This window comes from Halichoerus grypus, chromosome 6 (genome assembly GCF_964656455.1).
Source record: "Halichoerus grypus chromosome 6, mHalGry1.hap1.1, whole genome shotgun sequence".
Taxonomy (NCBI): domain Eukaryota; kingdom Metazoa; phylum Chordata; class Mammalia; order Carnivora; family Phocidae; genus Halichoerus; species Halichoerus grypus.
In genome coordinates this window covers 36,986,762-37,005,745 of record NC_135717.1, presented here as the reverse complement: position 1 = coordinate 37,005,745, position 18,984 = coordinate 36,986,762, and the positions used below count along the sequence as shown (strand labels likewise).

Below are 18,984 nucleotides of genomic sequence, written 5' to 3'. Positions count from 1 at the left end.
AGAGTGGAGTACTCCATTGGAGCCGTCATCCATTTAGCGAACATTTACTGAGCCTTCCTGCGTGCTGGGCTCTGAGTGCTGGTGCTAGAGAGACAGAAAAAAGCAGAAAGCTCTCTGTCCTGAAGGAGCTCCAGGGACATCCTCTCTTCAGGTATCAACTCAGATGTCACATCTGCAGACGGGCCTCCCAGAGCACCTGCCCGCATCACCCATTGCCTGTTTCATCTTCTTCACGACACGTACATCACTGAAGGTACCTTGTTTACCTGTTTGGTGACGTGTTTGCTGCTCTCACGAGGGCAAGAATCTCGTCTGCTCAGTGTTCTCTATCCTCTAGCATAGTTTCTGGCACATAGTCTGCATTCAGTACATATTTATTGGGTGAGTGAACGATGGAATAAGTGATAGGCAGGGTGAGACCTGAGATCTTAGGTTCAAGTCCTGGCTTTGCCACTCATCTGCTGTCTGAGACCTTCAGTCAGTTATTTCAGTTTTCTTTTCTTTTTTTTTTTTTTTTTAAGATTTTATTTATTTATTTGAGATAGAGAGTGAGAGAAAGCACCAGCTGGGGGGCAGAGGGAGAGGGAGAAGCAGGCTCCCCGCTGAGCAGGGAGCCTGACGTGGGGCTCGATCCCAGGACCCTGGATCATGACCTGAGCTTAAGGCAGACACTTAACCCACTGAGCCACCCAGGTGCCCCAATTATTTAAGTTTTCTGATCCTCATTTCCTCATCTATAAAACAAGAGTGCTTGAACTGGCAAAGGAAAGAACAAATGAGCTTGAAGCTAGGTTGAGAGAAATTACATAATCTGAAAAAGAGAGAAAATAGAATGAAGAAAAATCAAACAGAGCCTCAGAGAAATGTGGGACAACTTTGAGTGCACCAACATATGTGTAACGGGCGTTTCAGAACGAAAGAGGAGAGAGAGAAAGGAGCAGAAAAAGTATTTAAAGAAATAATGCCCCCAAACTCCCAAATATAATCAAAGAAAAAAACCCCACATTAATCTATACATCCAAGCATCTCAACAAACTCTAAAGAGGAGTTTGCAAGGAGCTCCATAACCAGATATATCATAGTTAAAAGACAAGACAAAAAATTTTTGAAAAGATCAAAAGAGGGGCGCCTGGGTGGCTCAGTTGTTTAAGCAACTACCTTTGGCTCAAGTCATGATCCCAGAGTCTTGGGATTGACATAGGGCTCCCCACTTGGCAGGGAGTCTGCTTCTCCCTCTGCCCCTCCCCCCCTCATGCGCTCTTTCTCACTCTCTCAAATAAATAAATAAATAAATAAATAAATAAATCTTTTAAAAAAAGAGCAAGAGAAAAATGACTGATCACCTACAAGGGAACCCAAATGAGATTTTTAAAAAAGATTTATTTACTTGACAGAGAGAGTGCATGTGGTGGAGGAGGGAGAGAGAATCTCAAACAGACTCAGCTCAAGCTGAGTGAGGAGCCCGACACGGGGCTCAATCTCACAACCCTGAGATCTCGACCTGAGCTGGAACCAAGAGTCAGACGCTTAGACGCTTAACCGACTGCACACCCAGGCACCCAGGGAACCCAAGTAAGATTAACAGCTAACTTATCCTTGGAAACAACAGAGGCCGCAAGGCAGTGGGATGATATATTCCAAGTGGGAAGATATAGTAGAAATAAATAAGGGTAACCTCCGCATTGTAGCATTATTGTTTGGATTCAGGAACTGTGAGTTCAGTGTCTGACCACAGCAGTTCCTGAACACATTACTAAGGATCATACAGTGAGTGTAGTTTCCGATTGCCTTTTTTATGTTATTTAATCCACCCTACGTGAGTTGGCAGCAGCAGCTCAATATTACCGTGGCAGAAGGTAAAAATCAGTCCTTCTACACCCATCTGGAGGTTTAGCCAAAAGAAGCAAATGTCTCTGTTTGTGGTCCTTTCTAGGAAAAAGGCTTTCTACAAATGACTATTTTATTCATCAATTAGTATGTATTTATTAAGCTTCTACTCTGTGCTTGCTAGAAGCCATACTCCCGTGGAACTCAACATCTAACTGCAGGAACTCAGAGAGTAGTGAGGGAGAATGGCATTCACCAAATAGCCACACAAATGACCGTGCCAAGCATGTGAAGGAAGGACATGAGAGGTACTAAGATCCCTGAGTAGGGAGCATTTATCCCAACCAAGGAGGTAGGGAAGGCTTCCCTTGGAAAGTGATAGTTGAGCTGAGGTCTGAATGATGAATAGGACTTTCCTTTCCCTCATAAATATGGGCAGGAAAAATGTTTCATGTGCAAAGGGCCTGAGGCAGGAGGGAACAGAACAAGGACAAGGGGACCGTAGGTTCACAACCCTCTTGGGAGCTTTCCTGGTGTAATCTGAAACCGCCCCCATATGCAGAGAGCATGGAGAGACCAAAGAAAGAGGCAGGCCACTCCGAGTGGGTAGGTGGCAGTTTTAATAATAGCAAAGGGAGGGGCGCCTGGGTGGCTCAGTGGTTGGGTGTCTGCCTTTGGCTCAGGTCATGATCCCGGAGTCCTAGGATCAAGTCCCACATCGGGCTCCCTGCTCTGCTGGGAGTCTGCTTCTCCCTCTCCCTCTGCCTGCCGCTCTGCCTACTTGTGCTCTCTTTCTCTCTGTCAAATAAATAAATACAATCTTAAAAAAAATAATAGCAAAGGGAACTTAACATATGAGGCTTGTCTTGGGAGGCAACAAGACAAGTAGATCCCTACACTCACCCACCAGGTCTTAAAAGCTTGAAAGGGGCACCTGGGTGGCTCAGTCAGTTGGGGGTCCAACTCTTAATTTCGGCTCAGGTCATGATCTCGGGGTTGTGGGATCGAGTCCCATGTCCAGCTCTGTGCTCAGCGGGGAGTCTGCTTGTCCCTTTTCCTCTGCTCAGTACCCCGACCCCCGCTTATGTACACTCTCTCTCTCAAATAAATAAATAATTTTTTTTTTTAAAGCTTATAAAGAGGCCCTAACTGGGCTCAGTCACGCAGAGCATGCAGGCATTCTCAACATCACAACACCGTCTCCAGGCTGTGTCCTTGGAGCAGTTTCTGGGAGTGGGAAGGGCAAGTGGAAGCCAAGGACAGGGGAGGGGGTGAGGAGCCTCCAGTACGTGGGCCCCGCTCACAGGTCAGCTGGCGGTCACAGCTTTTTGATCGCATTCCCCAACAGGGACTGAAAGAAAGTTAATTGGAAAATTATATGTCTGATAAGTGGTTAATATCCAGAATATGTAAAGAACTCATACAACCCAACAGTAACAAAATTTAAAATGGGCAAAGGACTGGAATAAACATTTCTCCAAAGATACAGGAATGGCCAAGAAGCACATGAAAAGATGCTCACCACTGATTAGGGAAATGCACGTGAAAACCACGAACTACCCCCTCACGCCCACTGTGGGGCTGTTATCAGAAAAACAGAACATAGCAAGTTCTGGTGAGCACACGGAGGAACCGGAGCCCTTGTGAGCTGCTGTGGGAGTGACGCAGCCGCCATGGGAAACAGTATGGCAGGTGCTCGAAAAATTAACCTTAGAATTACCATATGATTCAGCAGTTCCACACCTGGCTTAGAGAATTGACAGCAGACGTTTGTACTGCTGTGTGCCCAGCAGCATTATCCACGATAGCTGAAATGCGAACACAACCCAAGTGCCCATCGTCCACCAGCGGATGAATGGATGAGCAAAGTGTGTGCGTACACACAATGGACTATTCTTCCGCTTTCAGAAGGAAGGGAATTCTGACACCTGCTACAGCATGGGTGGACCTTGAGGACACGATGCAAAGTGCAAGAAAGCCAGACAGAGAAAGACAAACAGTGCATGATCCCACTCACACAAGGTCCCGAGAGTAGTCACAGTTATAGAGATGGAAAGCAGAATGGGGTGGTTGCCAGGGGCTGGGAAGGAGGAACTGTCAGGTGAGTCAGAGTAGAAAGAGCCGCTGGGAGTTGAGCCCAAAGAGGTGAGAGTTCACGTGGTTTGGTCTTCGTCCTAGGCAAACGACTTCAGGGCTGGTGGTGGACAAGGAGGGGTGGGTGACATTGGGAGGTATTTAGGAGAAAAAGTCAATAGGGCCCAATGGCAGATATGATGTGAGTGACTGGGGGAGGAAGACACCCCACCCCACCCCCGCCCAGATCCCTGAGCATTTCCCAAGAGGCTCTGGAAACCTCCAGTCTGAGGTCTCATTAAGGTGCTCTGTCCGGGTCCCAGTGCAAATGTAAACTTATATTTTATGCCTCCCAAGAAGAAATTTGGGCACCTGCAGCCCGCACTCCCACCTGGACACACCCTCCCGGGTGGGTGGGCACTGGGGGCCCTAGCAGGTACAGGCTTGGATTGGTGTGGCCTCCTCTACACACACATGCACCTGCCCTCACTGAGTTCCATCGGCGGTTTCTCACTGTTAGCCAGCCTCGCAAGTGAGCACTTCGGGCCAGCCGGGTGTTCTTGATGGCAAGTCACAGAACCTGACTCTGGTCACTTGGGCAGGAAAGGGCTCAGCTGGAAGGTCGTGGTTGCTCACAGAATTATGTTCCTGGCTGGGGAACAGAGCTCACATGGGACCCAGGAAGCCAGGCCTGGCCACAATGCCACCCCAGGACAGGCTGCCTGGGGAGCTCAGCATGTACCCGCCCACCAGCCCCTCAACTCTGCTGGGGCTGTCCTGAAAGCTTCCTTCCCTTTCCATCTGCTCTTCCCCCTAGTGAGAGAAGGGCCATTAATCCCATTTTAGAGACAAGAAAGCTGAGGCCCAGGGAGGTAAGTGGCCTTCATTACGTCAGGTGTCTTGCCTAATATGGCAAGTGGCTGAGTCACCCGACCCCACACACCACCCCCACAGCCCCACAGCTTCCAGTGGGCTAGTACAGATACGATTTTCCCTTAATTTTAAAAATAGTGGTCCTGAATTTCAGAACCAGGAACAGCAGTTGCCTTCTTGATTTTTCACACCTAACCACGAGTGAGACTGAGGTGGGTCGGGTGGGGAGATCTGATGGGATTGACAGCTTCTGAGCAAGGGGCAGGTTGCTGCACCTGTCATGAGATCACCCCCGCCCCTCCCTCTCCCCCAGTAAGGAGAATGTCCAGATACTAGGCAGCCAGAAACGGCACACATTTACCGCAAACTCTGATCCTTCACCCTTGATCCTCCCCCTGGCGCCTGGTTCTTCCTGGAGCTAGAGAGGAAAGGTGACCTGGTTATCCTTCTTAGCTATTTATGCAGCATGAAGAATGGCTTGTCTGGGTAAAGTGGATGAATAGCACTTTACAAAACGGATTTAATAGTTGACGTCAATTTATTTGGGAGGGAAAAAAATGCTAATGGTCATTTCCAATCATGTTAATTGGCTTCTGGCTCCAACCAGCCATCCAAAGAATGTCTGGTGACAAGTTTGTCCTGAAATTGTCTTCTTTTTTTTTTTAAAGATTTTATTTGACAGAGAGAGAGAGACAGCTAGAGAGGGAACACAAGCAGGGGGAGCGGGAGAGGGAGAAGCAGGCTCCCAGCTGAGCAGGGAGCCCGACGCGGGGCTCGATCCCAGGACCCTGGGATCATGACCTGAGCCAAAGGCAGACGCTTAACGACTGAGCCACCCAGGCGCCCCTGTCCTGAAATTGTCTTATCGGGGGTTCTGCCCTCAGAACTCAGCTGTGCCAAATCGTAGGTGCTGCCTGGTGACCGAAGGGCAGGGGCGCTTCCTGGGGAGCAAGGCACAGCCTGTGAAGTCGCGTTGTATCCTCTTCTACTCAAATGGTCCGGTTTTCGGCTCTTTTGTTTTTGTAACAAGTGTTTTATTTCCAGACCTAAAATGACGTGATCTTTAAAGTTTACGCATCCTCTCAAGTCTAACGCATTGGCTTTATTTATTTATTTATTGCGTTTTATCACAACTGTTTTGATTTAGTGGCATCAAATCACCTGCAACACACACAACTTTCCCAAATCTTGCCATTCTGTAATGTGAAGTGAGTGAAGGCCAGTGTGTCCGTAGCTGTGGATTGGTGGTATACACGTATACATTGTACCCAGTGTACACTGGTGTATACTTACAGGGTTGTTGGTGTCATGTGGGAGGGGCCGCACAAGGTGTCTTTGCCGGGCCGGAGGGGGGCGGTGTTGGAGCCTGGCTACCCCACCAGCCCGATTAAATTAGTGCCCAGCCCTCACTGTCATTTTGTTTTGTTTTATTATGTTTCTAACTCCTATCCCTACCTGACGTTAGTTTCTTTCTTTGTTGTAAAATAACATTTCCCCGCTAGGCAGCAAGCTCTGTGAGGTCAGAGACCTCCTCAGACCTGCTCGCTGTGGTCTCCTCCAGAATTAAGAGCATCCTCTGGCACATAGTAGGTGCCCAGTAAATATTGGTTGAAGAAAAGAACGAAGGGCCAGGCCCAGTGCCGGGTGCGGGGGAACAGATCGGTATCTCTGTGGTCAGCTTGCAGCCTTATCTCGAAGGCCTGAGACCAGATGAGGCTCTTTGCGGTGCATTTCCAGCTCTCTGAACTATTGCAACCTGCGCTGATTTAGTAGCTTCACTCTCTTCGAGCCTGGAGGAACACACACACCCTGGGCCCCGGGAGTGACCAAAACGTGCCCCTGCCCTCACTTCAGAGTGATCTGGGGAGCTAGTCAGCAGCTCTCCACCTCCCACCAGGACTCCTCAAGTGGAAGCTTCCTCCCCCAATACAGGGATGGTTTGGATGCTGGGCATCCCCCCCAAATGACAAAGAACCATTACACCCACTTACCCACACCCATACCCCATTATACCCATACCCACTTAACCCCAGTGACCAGAATTGCTTCAAATTCTGGCACTCACACTTCTTCGTAAGGCCAGTGGGGAGCCCCTGGTCTGGCCCTGTGCTCCTCTCTACATCCTTGTTTGTGTGCTAAGCTACTCATTTCCCCTGATGGTCCCTTGCCCGCTGAGGAAAGTCTTGCTCATAGTTCTGCAATAATACAGCTCCTCAATCCCTCGCCTGCAGTTCCAAAATCCACAAAGCTCTGCCCACTGCAAGGTTTTTCATTAAGTTTGCAGGATCCGCCCCTGCAGCCAAGACCCCACTATGTTGAGCAAAGCTGGGCTCATTGACTTGTTGGCACGCGGTGGTGTGGGAGGGACCCCCACCCTCAATAGTATGACACCTGGTGCTGGCGAGGTGAGATGGACAGCAGTTATTAGTCACATGGACTCACAGCTGGGGGGGGAAGGAGGACACCACTCACCACGTGGGGCCACTTGGGGTCGCAGTCAGCAACAGAGTGAACCAGCAAGAGCTGTGGGCTGCCCTTTATAATAATGGGATGGGGTGCCTCCTGGTTCCTGCAGGAGGATGTGATTGGCTTGCAAGCTGGCAGGAAAACCGAAGCCCTCCCAAACTGAGGACAGGGTGGAGTGTGGCTGGTCTGGCTGGCAGAAGAACTGGCTGGGTGGGGAGCTTTTTCCAACAATGGTGGCAGCCGTTGGGGTGGGGGGGCGGGAGGGGTCACATATGATGAGTATAGGGGACTCAGGAGCCCCCGGAGGCCCAAAGATGTCAGGGCGGCACTTGAATTGAGGAACCCACAGGCATGTTGGTGGGGGGTTAAGTTAGAAGGGCTTATAGAATTGGGGTCCATGTTAGGTAATGGGGGAGTGTTTTGGATTGGCGCAGTTGGGAAGCAGAGGTAATTCTGTGATCAGGTCTCTCAAGCAGTCTCATCTAGAAGGCAAGAGGAATGAAGGAGCACTAATGCTCTGTGGGTCAAGAAGCCACAGTCACTCATATTAGCCAGGATGGGGGGCTGTCTGGTCATGTTTGTGGTCTGGACAATGTTCTTGTTTTTGAGTTCAGACGTGATTGCAGCTGGTCTTGTTTTGGGTCGGCCCATCATGGGGGCAGAGCCGCCCCGTCGGGGGCTGGCGTTCCGTGAGGTTGTCGGTGTCCAGGGGAGCATACCAAGGCCCTCCCAGCAGCCCCAGGGCCCATAGCTCCAGGCCAGTTCCCCATTCAGGGGCTCCTTTTCTCTCCCTCCACTCCCCGTGTAGCCAGAGGCATCCACAGTTGGCCCTCAGAAGCTTGGTCTCCAGTATCCAGAGCTTTGCCGTGGCCAACTGTTGCTGGTCAAGAGCTGGTTCAGAGAACGTCACCGAAGCTGGGCTCGGGTTACACCCTCCCTCCCGCCGTCCTGCAGAGTGAGATGGTCCGGCCTCTCACCGGTCACCAGACCGTTGCTGCACAGAATGCATCAGCCGCCTGCCACACAGGTCATTATCAGAAACAAACCTGGCTCCTGGCTCTGGTTCCAGATCCTGAAGACTGCGGCCTCGATTGCCAAACCCAGGCTGTGAAAATCTGCCCCAGAGTCCAGCTGGCTTTCCCTAGAGAGCCCGGTGGCTTTTCCTTTTTAAAGCCTAGTCAGAAACTGTTCTACTTGACCCATCGCATTCCACTTGACCCACCCATGTAACATTTACATAGGTGCAGCAAGAATGTCGGTCTGAGCATCAACTCACCCTGGGTTGACAACAAGAAACTCAGGGCTTCATGATCCGCTCGTGAAGGTACACTCCACCTGGTTCGCTGGGATGGCGGTTGTGTCATTTATGACATCTGCTAGGGTCAGAGACAAGCTTGGGAGGGGAAAGGTCATCCGTCCAAGTTACCCCTGGTGGAGTGTGCTTGAAGAGAGAGTGGCCGTCCCTCTGGGTGCTCCCCCGGGTAGCCTGCTCGCATCTTTTCCAAGGTTTCTGGGTGTTCTTTTCAGGGAAACGTGATTCACTGGAGGGGTGGTCATTTTAAACATCTGAAAATCTCAAACAGCCATCCTGATTGCCCAGGATAAATGAGTGTATGGCAGGGGGCTATAAGCCTGATATCTGATAGCTACATAGCCAGGAGAATCCAACACCCACCACCAGCTATAATGACAAAGACGGGCAATCACAAGTGTTGATGATGATGGAGAGAAATCGGAACCCCCACAGCTGGGGGTGGGAAGGTAAAATACTATAGCCACTGTGGAACAGTCTGGCAGTTCCTCAAAGTGTTAACACAGACTCACCGTCTGACCCAGCAGTTCGGCCCCTAAGCCATCGACACCAAGTAACTGAAGACTTGTACAGTATCATTCGTAGCAGCATTATCCACAATAGTGAAGAGGTAGAATTGGCCCAAATATCCATCCGAGGATGGACAGATTAAAAACTGGTCCATCCAGGGGCACCTGGGTGGCTCAGATGGTTAAGCGTCTGCCTTCGGCTCAGGTCATGATCCCAGGGTCCTGGGATCAAGCCCCACATCGGGCTCCTGGCTCAGCAGGGAGTCTGCTTCTCCCTCTCCCTCTGCCTCTCTCCCTGCTCATGCTCTCTCTCTCTCTCTCTCTGTGTCTCAAATGAATAAATAAAATCTTAAAAAAAAAAAAAAAAAACTGGTCCATCCATACGGTGGAATATGATTCAACCGTGAAAAGGAATGACACCTGCTACAATGTACTACAAAGTATTGATACCTGCCACAATGTGGATGAACCTTGAAACCATGATGCTCGGTGAAAGAAACCAGTTGCAAAAGGCCACACATGATATGATTTCATTTATACAAAATGTCCAGAATAGGCAAATCTGCAGACAGAATGTAGGTTAATGAATGCCAGGCACTGGAGGGTGGGGAGTGCGTGCTAATGGGCACGGCGTTTCTGGTTAGGGTGATGGGCTGACGTTGATTGCAGTGAGGGCTGCAAAACTCTGTGACATACTACAAGTTACTGGATTGTATACTTTAAATGGGTGGATTGTATGGTATGGGAATTATATCTCAATAAAGCTGTTACCAAAAACAACAACAAAAAAAAGGAGTATCCAAGTGGGACCCAGACTGAACTGGGGAGGAGTGGGTCTTTGTGTGTTTTCTTGTTGTTGTTGTTGTCATTTTATTGATTATTATCATTATTATTATTATTGCCTCTTGAGGTGGGCAAATTCCTTTAATGTAATTAAGCAATTCTTTCAAAGCAGGCTGGTGTGTCTGGAGATTAGTGGCCACGGTAGCGTGGAGAGTCCGACGTGAGTGCCCACTGTTCCTCAAGAACTAGCTTTTGTGGATAGACTAGTAATGGCCTCAGCAGAAGCATTTGCTGATGTGAGGTCAAGAACATGTAATTAGGGGCGCCTGGGTGGCTCAATTGTTGGGCATCTGCCTTCGGCTCAGGTCATGATCCCAGGATCCTGAGATCGAGCCTAGCATCGGGCTCCCTGCTCAGCGGGAAGCCTGCTTCTCCTTCTCCCACTCCCCCTGCTTGTGTTCCCTCTCTCACTGTCTCTCTTTGTCAAGTAAATAAATAAAATCTTAAAAAACAAAACAAAACAAAACATATAATTAGCAAACAACATCCCTGAAAATACACTTCCATTGAATTCATAACGAGCCTCCTGGGCTCTTTCTCTGATGGCCACGATCATTGGCAGGAGTGGGATATCAGGTCAGTTCTGGGGGAAAGGAATTATTTTGAGTCATAGTGGCCTGGCCCTTCACATGTATTATTTCTATGTACACACACACACACACGCACGCACACGCACGCACTGCCCTCCCGGCGGCAACCTCACATGGAAGGTCTTATTTCCAATTTAGCCAGCAGGGAAGCTGAGACTCAGAGAGGTTAAGTCATTTGCACAAGGTCACACAGCTGTTGATAAAGAGTCATGCACCCATCTCCATAAACCCAGAGTGGACAGGTGCTCCACTTTCTATGGGGAAGCTGGGGGCGATCGCCCCTTAGCCAACGACACCCCCGAGCAGGACTCCTGCCACGCGCTGTATATAAGCAGTGTGTATCATGCCCAGAACGGTGGGGTGGGCCAGGAGTCGGGGCTCCAGGGGTTAAGCCAAGGACCTTCCCTGCAGACTTCCGTCGGAGACCAGGACGAGCAGGCTGCCGTTTTCTTGTCCAAGAATTGACACAAGCGGGGCCTGACCACATAGGGCCCCGTGTGGTTTCCAGGTCCTGTGGCAGCTGGCTCACAGATGTGTCCTCGGGGCACTGAGGTGTTAGCGAGCCCTGGCTCTAGGGGGAAGCAGAGCAGGGTTTGGCACGGGCGTCCTCATTGGTGCCCCTGGGTGGGCAGGGCCATGCAGGGTTCAGACCTGTGGGAAGCCAGCTGCCTCTTACCCTTTTTACCACCAGCCCCACCCCCGCCAGAAACCCGAACACCTGCAGGGCATTTGAAGCACGAAGCTGGTCTCTTCTCTACATCCTCTTTTCTCAAAACCCAGGCTTTCCTAACTCCAAGAACTCTCTCCTGTCCTGATTCTAGAGGCTTCCAAGAAGCGAGCTGCTTCCCCATCACCTTCGCTGCATGCTTCTCGGAAGGGGTCATCGGTCTTCCATAACTGAAGGGCTTGAACTGAAAGGCTGACCGTCCATCTGTTCAAACACCCAGCACCTTCTAATTGAGCACCCACCCTGCCCCACTCCGGGCTCTCGGAAGCACGCCCACTCGCCCATGTTCTCTGGTGTCCTAGCAACCAGAAGCTCTCATCTGAACTCCGGCCCGGACAGAGGCCATTTTCTCCCATGACCTGCTGCCTCCCTGGACCTCTGCAGATCTGTCCACACAGCTTGTGGGTTCCCTGAAAGCCACCACTTGTCCCCGAGGACGCCCAGAAGCCCAGCCACGCCGAGCCTACCTGCGGGATGAGCTTCTCACTCACGTTCTCCGAGCTGGTCAACATCGCCATCCCGCAGTGCGGGGTGGTGAACTTCAAGGCCCTGCACCTCCTGCTTCAGGGCATCCTGGAGCACATCCACATGGCTGAGCTCAAGAAGGTCCTCTCAGGAGACGAGGACTTTCTCCAGACCTCACCAGTTGTGTTCATGCCCCGGGAAGCAGATGCCCAGCCCGTCCTCAGCCCCATGAAGAGGCTCAGCAATGTCTTTGACCACGTGGTGAGCCGCATCGACAAGATGGAGAGCCAGCTGGCCGTGCTGCAGGACCTGCCCTCCACTTCCCAGCTGCTGGAGGGCAGCCAGGGCAGGGGCCAGCCCGCCCAGGACCTGTGGCACCTGATAAAGCTCCGGAAGATGGTGGAGGGCAACGAAGAAGCCACAGCAAAGGTAAACCACCTGGCCTCCCGAAGCTTCCTGCCCTCCTTGCTCTCCTCCCAGGCATCTTACCCCCTATTCCCTTATGCCCCTTGTGATGGGCTCTCCCCAAACACAGGGGCAGGAATGGGGCTTTGGAGTAAGGCAGAGCCAAAGCTCCAAGCTTGTATCCTTTGTCAAGTGTTGAGGAGAGAAGCCAGACACAAAAGGCCACATATGGTATGATTCCATTTGTATGAAACAGGCAAATCCATAGAGACAGAAAGCAGACTGGTGGTTGCCAGGGGCTGGGGGAGGAGGAGGGGGGTAGGGAAGGATAGCCTAGTGGTTATGAGGTCTCCTTTTGCAGTGATGAAAAGAGTTTGGAAACACAGACCAAAGTCTGCCATTCCCTGGTTCCCTCATCTCCTCACTGTCCCCTTCACCCTCGAGGCTCTGTTTGGCTCCCTCCCCAGGGAAACCGCTAGAAGGAGCGCTCACCATGCTCCAAGTGAGCCAGAGGCTTATGTCTGTTAGCTCCTTTGATCTTCATAGCACCTCTGTGAGACAGGTGTGATTACGATCCCCAGCTTACAGGTGAGGAATTGAAGCACTGACAGGTTAACCCACTCAGGGTCACACACTGTCAGAAAATGGGGAGGTGGTGCAAACCGGGGCCAAGAGAGTCGGTGAAAGGCATAGGAATGTAGAGTGCTGGGCGTGCTGTCACTTACCCACTGGAATGGTCGGGCGATGATCATGGTTTCCCCCTCCCAGGATTGCCTAGAGATAATACTAAACAAGATAATGCGTGGGAAGTGCTCAGCACAGAGCTCCAGGTATTCTGGGCGTCAATCAGTGGCCACTGTTAGTATTATCCAGAGACTTGAACTGAGCAGGGAAACTGGGATGACGGGACCTCAGCAAAGTCAGGCAGCAGAGCCCTGAGGGACAGGGAGAGGGTGCGGTCTGGCCAAGGTGGGCTGAGAGGCGAGGCCACATGGACCAGTGTTAAATCAGGTGCTCAGTGAAGAGGCCAGACACACAGGACTACATACCGCATGCTTCTGTTTCTATGAAACACCGAGAACAGGCAAATCAGTAGCGAAAGAAAGTAGATTGGCGTCTGCCAGGGGCTAGGAGGTGGGGCAGTGGGAGTGACTGCTGACGGGTTCGGAGCTGAAAATGTTCGGAAACTAGATAGTGGGGGCAGCTGCCAACCTTGTGAATGTACCGAATGCCACTGAATTCTTCGTGTTACCACACACACAGCAGATATTGGCAGATTGGATTAAAAGAAAAAAAGGCATGATCTCACTATACCCTGGACAAGAGACATTCTAGATTCAAAGACCAATCGGTTGAAAGTAAAAGGATAGAAAAAAAGATATGCCACGCACGCCGCAATCAGCAGAGAGCTAGAGTGGCCACGCGGCTCATGTCAGACAAGACAGACCTGAAGACGGGAATTGTTGCTAGAGACAAAGAAGGCTGCATGGGTGGCCCAGTTCAGGTTACGGAGGCCTTGGAGGCTAGAAACGTGGACACAGTGTCCGAGCAGCCTTCCCTCCCCCCCGCCCCCGCCTGCCTTGATGGGTGGAGGCTTCTGGAATGCACAGTACCCAGAGTGACCCAGCCGGCTCGTGAAGGAGGCTGGCAGACAGGCTCGGACATGGGCGTGCAGCCCTCAGAGGACTGTTTGCACACCTAGGATTAGAGAATGTGCCCCCCCAACTCCAGGCCTGGCTGAGGTTGTGGGGAGTTACCACAATGACCGCCTCCCAGCCCCTCCTCTTCGAGGGGGTTGCCATGGTAGCTGGCTCTGGGATGGTGCAAGCTGCTTAGCTAAGTGTCTGCACCAACCAGCCGGTCAGGCTGGCAGACCAAATGTCATGTCGATGTCCAGGTCACCTCACCTGCCGCTGACCCCCTTCCTCTGGGGCTGGCGTCCTTTACAAACACCTGTCAAGATGTGAGGGCCCAAAGTGGGGAAAGACTAGCCTGCCAGCCCTAGCACCCACCCCAGACGGGGTGAATGGTGCCCAGAAAACGAGGGCTGACAACAAGGGGGCTCGTGAAAGGTTTGCGGGGCTCCACAGGCATGGTTAGCCCACCGCCAGATCTGGAGCTCGGGCACTGCCACAAGTCCTTACTAGACGCTGAGATTGCAGCGTCCCTCACCCTCACCGATAATTCTCTGCGGTGACGACTGTGTTGTGCACTGGGGGATGTTGGGCAGCATCCCGGGCCTCCACCGTCCAGGTGCCAGGAGCGACCCCTGGTGGTGACAACCAAAACTGTCTGCAGACTTGGCCAAATGCTTGTTGGGGGCCAACTCGCCCCTGTTGAGAACTGCTGAGCAAGGAAAACTGGGCTCCCCTTGCTCGCAGTATGTACTTGTCCCCGAAGACCCCTCGGGAGGCTCCGCCCCAAGGCTTCCCGAGTTTGCTGGAGCACCAGCCCCACCTGCGGAGCTCTCCCAGAATTGCAGGCTCGCAGGCCCTGCCCAGAACCAGGGTTTGATTGATTGATTTTATTTATTTGAGAGAGAGCGAGCAAAAGAGCATAAGCAGGGGGAGTGGCAGAGGGAGAGGGAGAAGTAGGCTCCCCGCTGAGCAGGGAGCCCAAGCAGGGGCTCAATCCCAGGACTCTGAGATCATGAACTGAGCCCAAGGCAGACACTTAACCAACTGAGCCACCCAGCGCCCCCACTCCTGACAAAATTAACAACTCCCAAATAGCCATCCAATAGATTGTGTTGGACTTACCCCAATTTTTTCTAAAACAAGGATGCTATTTTTTTACAGCTTTGTTGAAATATATTCATACATATATTTGTGTGTATACCAGAATATTCATCCATTTAAAGGGTATGGTTCAGGGACGCCTGGCTGACTTAGTCTGTAGAGTGGGCGACTCTTGATCTCAGGGTCATGAGTTCAAGCCCCACATTGGGCATGGAGCCTATTTAAAAAAATTTAAAAAGTGTACAGTTCAAAAAAAAAGTGTACAGCTCAGGGATTTTAGTATATTCACAGAGTTCTGCAACTATTAAAATCAATTTTAGGACATTTTCAACAGCCCCCCCAAAAACCCTTAACCATTAGCTATCATTCTTCTTCCTGCTCCTCCTTGAGTCCCACTTTTGCACTTACCATGATGTCTTCAAGGTTTATCCATGCTGTCCCATGTATCAGTACTTGACTCTTATCATTGCCAAATGCTATTCCACAGAATGGATAGATTACTTTTGTTTATCAGTTGGTGAACATTTGGCTGTTTCCCCCACTAACACTAGGCTGTTAGGAGTCGTGGCCCCTATGAACAGTGGGGTACACATTTTCCTGTGGACGTATGTTTTCATTTTTCTTGGGCATATACCTCATGGTGGAATTGCTGGGTCACATGATCACTCTGTGTTTCAGGTTTGAGGAACTGCCAGGCTGTTTCCCAAAGTAGCTGCACCATTTTGCTTTCCCACTAGCGGTGGGTGAGGGCTCCAATTTCTCTGCCTCCTCACCAACGCTTCTTAGTTTCTACCTCTTTGATTCTAGCCACCCTCGTGGGTATGAAGTGTACCTTATTGTGGTTTTGATTTGCATTTCCCTGGTGATTAACTGTGTTGAGCATCTTTTCGTGTGCCTACCAGCCATTTGTGTCTTTTCTTTGGAGAAATATCTGTTCAGATTATTTTCCTAGTTGTAATTGGGTTGTCATTCTATTGTTGAGTTGTAAGAGTTCTTTATATATGGGCGCCTGGGTGGCTCAGTCGGTTGAATGTCTGGCTCTTGGTTTTGGCTCAGGTCATGATCTCAGGTCCTGGGATTGAGTCCCGAGTGGGGCTCCATGCTCAGCGGGGAGTCTGCTTGAGGATTCTCTCTCTCCCTCTGCCCTCCCCCTGCTCAAACACGCACGTGTGCACACTTTCTCTCTAAAATAAATAAATGTTAAAAAAAAGTTACTTACGTATTCTGGATATATGATGCCATGTGTGTGATTTGTAAATTTTTTAAGATTTTATTTATTTATTTGTCAGAGAGGGAGAGAGAGAGAGCACAGCAGGGAGAGCGGCAGGCAGAGGGAGAAGCAGGCTGGAGCCCGTTGCGGTACTCAATCCCAGGACCCTGGGATCATAAACTGAGCCGAAGGCAGATGCTTAACGACTGAGCCACCCAGGCGCCCCTTGTAAATGTTTTCTATCATTCTGAATTGTTTTTTCACTCTATTGACAGTGTCCTTTGATATGCAAAGTTTTAAATTTTGCTGAAGTACAGCATATGCCTCTCTTTATTTTGTCACCTTTTTTGGTGCGGTGTCGCTTACGCTTTTGGTGGCATATCTAAGAAACCACTGCCTGACCAAGGTCACGAAGATTTACTCCTACGTTTTCTTCTACAACACAGGAGTAAATGGTTTATGGTTTATCTCTTACATCTAGGTCTAGGAGCCACTTTCACTTAGTTTTTGTATTTGGTGTGAGGTAGGAGTCCAGCTGCATTCATGTGGATTTCCAGCTGTTCAGTACCATTTGTTGAAGACAATTCTTTCCCTATTGATTTGTTTTGGCACTCTTACTGAAAACCAACTGACTGTAGACGTGAGTGTTTCTTTCTTTTTTTTTTTTTTAAAGATTTTATTTATTTATTTGACAGAGAGAGACAGTGAGAGAGGGAACACAAGCAGGGGGAGTGGGAGAGGGAGAAGCAGGCTTCCTGCGGAGCAGGGAGCCCGATGTGGGGCTCGATCCCAGGACCCTGGGATCATGACCTGAGCTGAAGGCAGTCGCTTAACGACTGAGCTACCCAGGCGCCCCAACGTGAGTGTTTCTTTCCGGACTCCCAATTCCCTTCCATTGATCTATGTATCTTTCCTTATGGCACTACCACACTGTCTCAATTACCCTAGCTTTGCAGAAAGTTTTGAAATCAGGAAGTGTGAGTCTTCCAGCTTTGTTCTTCTTTTTCAAGATTGTTTGGCTATTCTGAGTCCTTTGCATTAACATATGGATTTTAGGATCAAGCTGTCAATTTCTATGAAAAAGAGCACACTGGCATCTTCATAGGGATTAAGCTTAATCTGTAGATCAATTTGGGAAATCAGTCTTCCAACCCAAGAAATACATAGCACAGGGTGCTATTTATTTATTGATTGATTGATCAATCAGCTTTATTGGAATATAGTTCACATACCATACAATTCACGCATTGAAGGAGTGGACAATTCAGTGTTTCTAATCTATTCACAGAATTGTACAACCATCACCACAGTCAATTTTAGAATATTTTCACCACCCCCAAAAGAAACCCCATACCCTTTATCACCACTCTATTTCCTCAGTCCCCACTCCAACTCACCCCCAGCCCTAAGCAACCACTAACATGCTTTCTGTCTCTATAGATTTGTTTATTCTAGATGCTTCATATAAATGGAGTCCTGCAATATGTTGTCTTTTGTGTTAGGATGTTTTGAGAGAGCGCGAGCACGAGCAGGATGGGGGAAGGCAGAGGGAGAAGGAGAGGGAGAAGCAGACTCCCCACTGAGCAGGGAGCCCAACGCTGGGCTCCATCCTAGGACCCCAGGATCATGACCTGAGCCGAAGGCAGATGCTCAACCGACTGAGCCACCCAGGCATCCCTGTTTGGATTATTTTACTTAGCATCATATTTCTGAGGTTCATCTTTCTGGAATCAGTATTTCATTCCTTTTTATGGCTGAATAATATTCCATATTATGAATATATCATGTTTTGCTTATCCATCTGCCAGTTGATTGACATTTGGATCATTCCCACTTTTGGCTATTATGAATAATGCTGCTATAAATATTCATATACAAGTTTGTGGACCCATGTTTTCATTTCTCCTGGATATATACCTAGGAGTAGACTTGCTGGGTCATTTGGTAACTCTATGTTCAGTCTCCTGAGGAACTGCCACACTGTTTCCTAAAATGGCCACACCATTTTGCATACCCACCAGCCATGTGTGGAAGGTTCCAATTTCTCCACATCCTCACCAACACATTATGTTCTGGCTTTTGATTCTTTTTTTTTTTTTTTTTAAGATTTTATTTATTTATCTGAGAGAGAGAATGGGAGACAGACAGCATGAGAGGGGGAGGATCAGAGGGAGAAGCAGACTCCCCACTGAGCAGGGAGCCCGATGTGGGACTCGATCCCGGGACTCCAGGATCATGACCTGAGCCAAAGGCAGTTGCTTAACCAACTGAGTCACCCAGGCGCCCTCTGGCTTTTGATTCTAACCATCCTCATGGGTATGAAGTGGTATCTCATTGTGGTTTTGATTTGTGTTTCCCTGATGACATAATGTTGAGCATCTTCTCATGTGCTCATTGGCCATTTGAATATTATCTTTGGAGAAATGCCTATTCAGATTTTTGCCCATTTTAATTGGGTTGTCTTATTTGTTGCTGGATTCAGTTTGCTAGTATTTTGAGGATTTTTACATCTATATTCTAGTTTTCTTGTGATGTCTTTGTCTGATTTTGGTATCAGGGTAATACTGGCCTCATAGAATAAGTTTGGAATTCTTCTATTTTTTTGGAAAAGCCTGTGAAGAATTAGTATTAATTCTCCTTTAAATTTTTGATAGAAGGGGCACCTGGCTGGCTCAGTTGGTAGAACAGGTGACTCTTGATCTTGGGGTTGTAAGTTCGAGTCCCACATTGGATGTGGAGATTACTTAAAAATAAAATTTTAGGGGCGCCTGCGTGGCTCAGTCGTTAAGCATCTGCCTTCGGCTCAGGTCATGATCCCAGGGTCCTGGGATCAAGCCCTGCATCAGGCTCACTGCTCCACGGGAAGCCTGCTTCCCCTCTCCCACTCCCCCTGCTTGTGTTCCCTCTCTCACTGTCTCTGTCAAATAAATAAATAAAATCTTAAAA

The 18,984-nt window shown here is 49.6% G+C and overlaps 1 protein-coding gene across 1 annotated transcript in view; it reads left to right on the top strand.

Moving 5' to 3' along the window:
- The window catches only part of C6H16orf96 (chromosome 6 C16orf96 homolog), a 48,309-nt gene continuing 29,325 nt past the window's right edge, over positions 1 to 18,984 (top strand). Inside the window, exons 1-2 of the mRNA XM_036091122.2 lie at positions 1 to 253; positions 11,315 to 12,114. Coding sequence (XP_035947015.1) covers positions 11,695 to 12,114 — 420 coding nt within the window. The 5' untranslated portion in view covers positions 1 to 253; positions 11,315 to 11,694. The remainder of the gene's footprint in view (positions 254 to 11,314; positions 12,115 to 18,984) is intronic.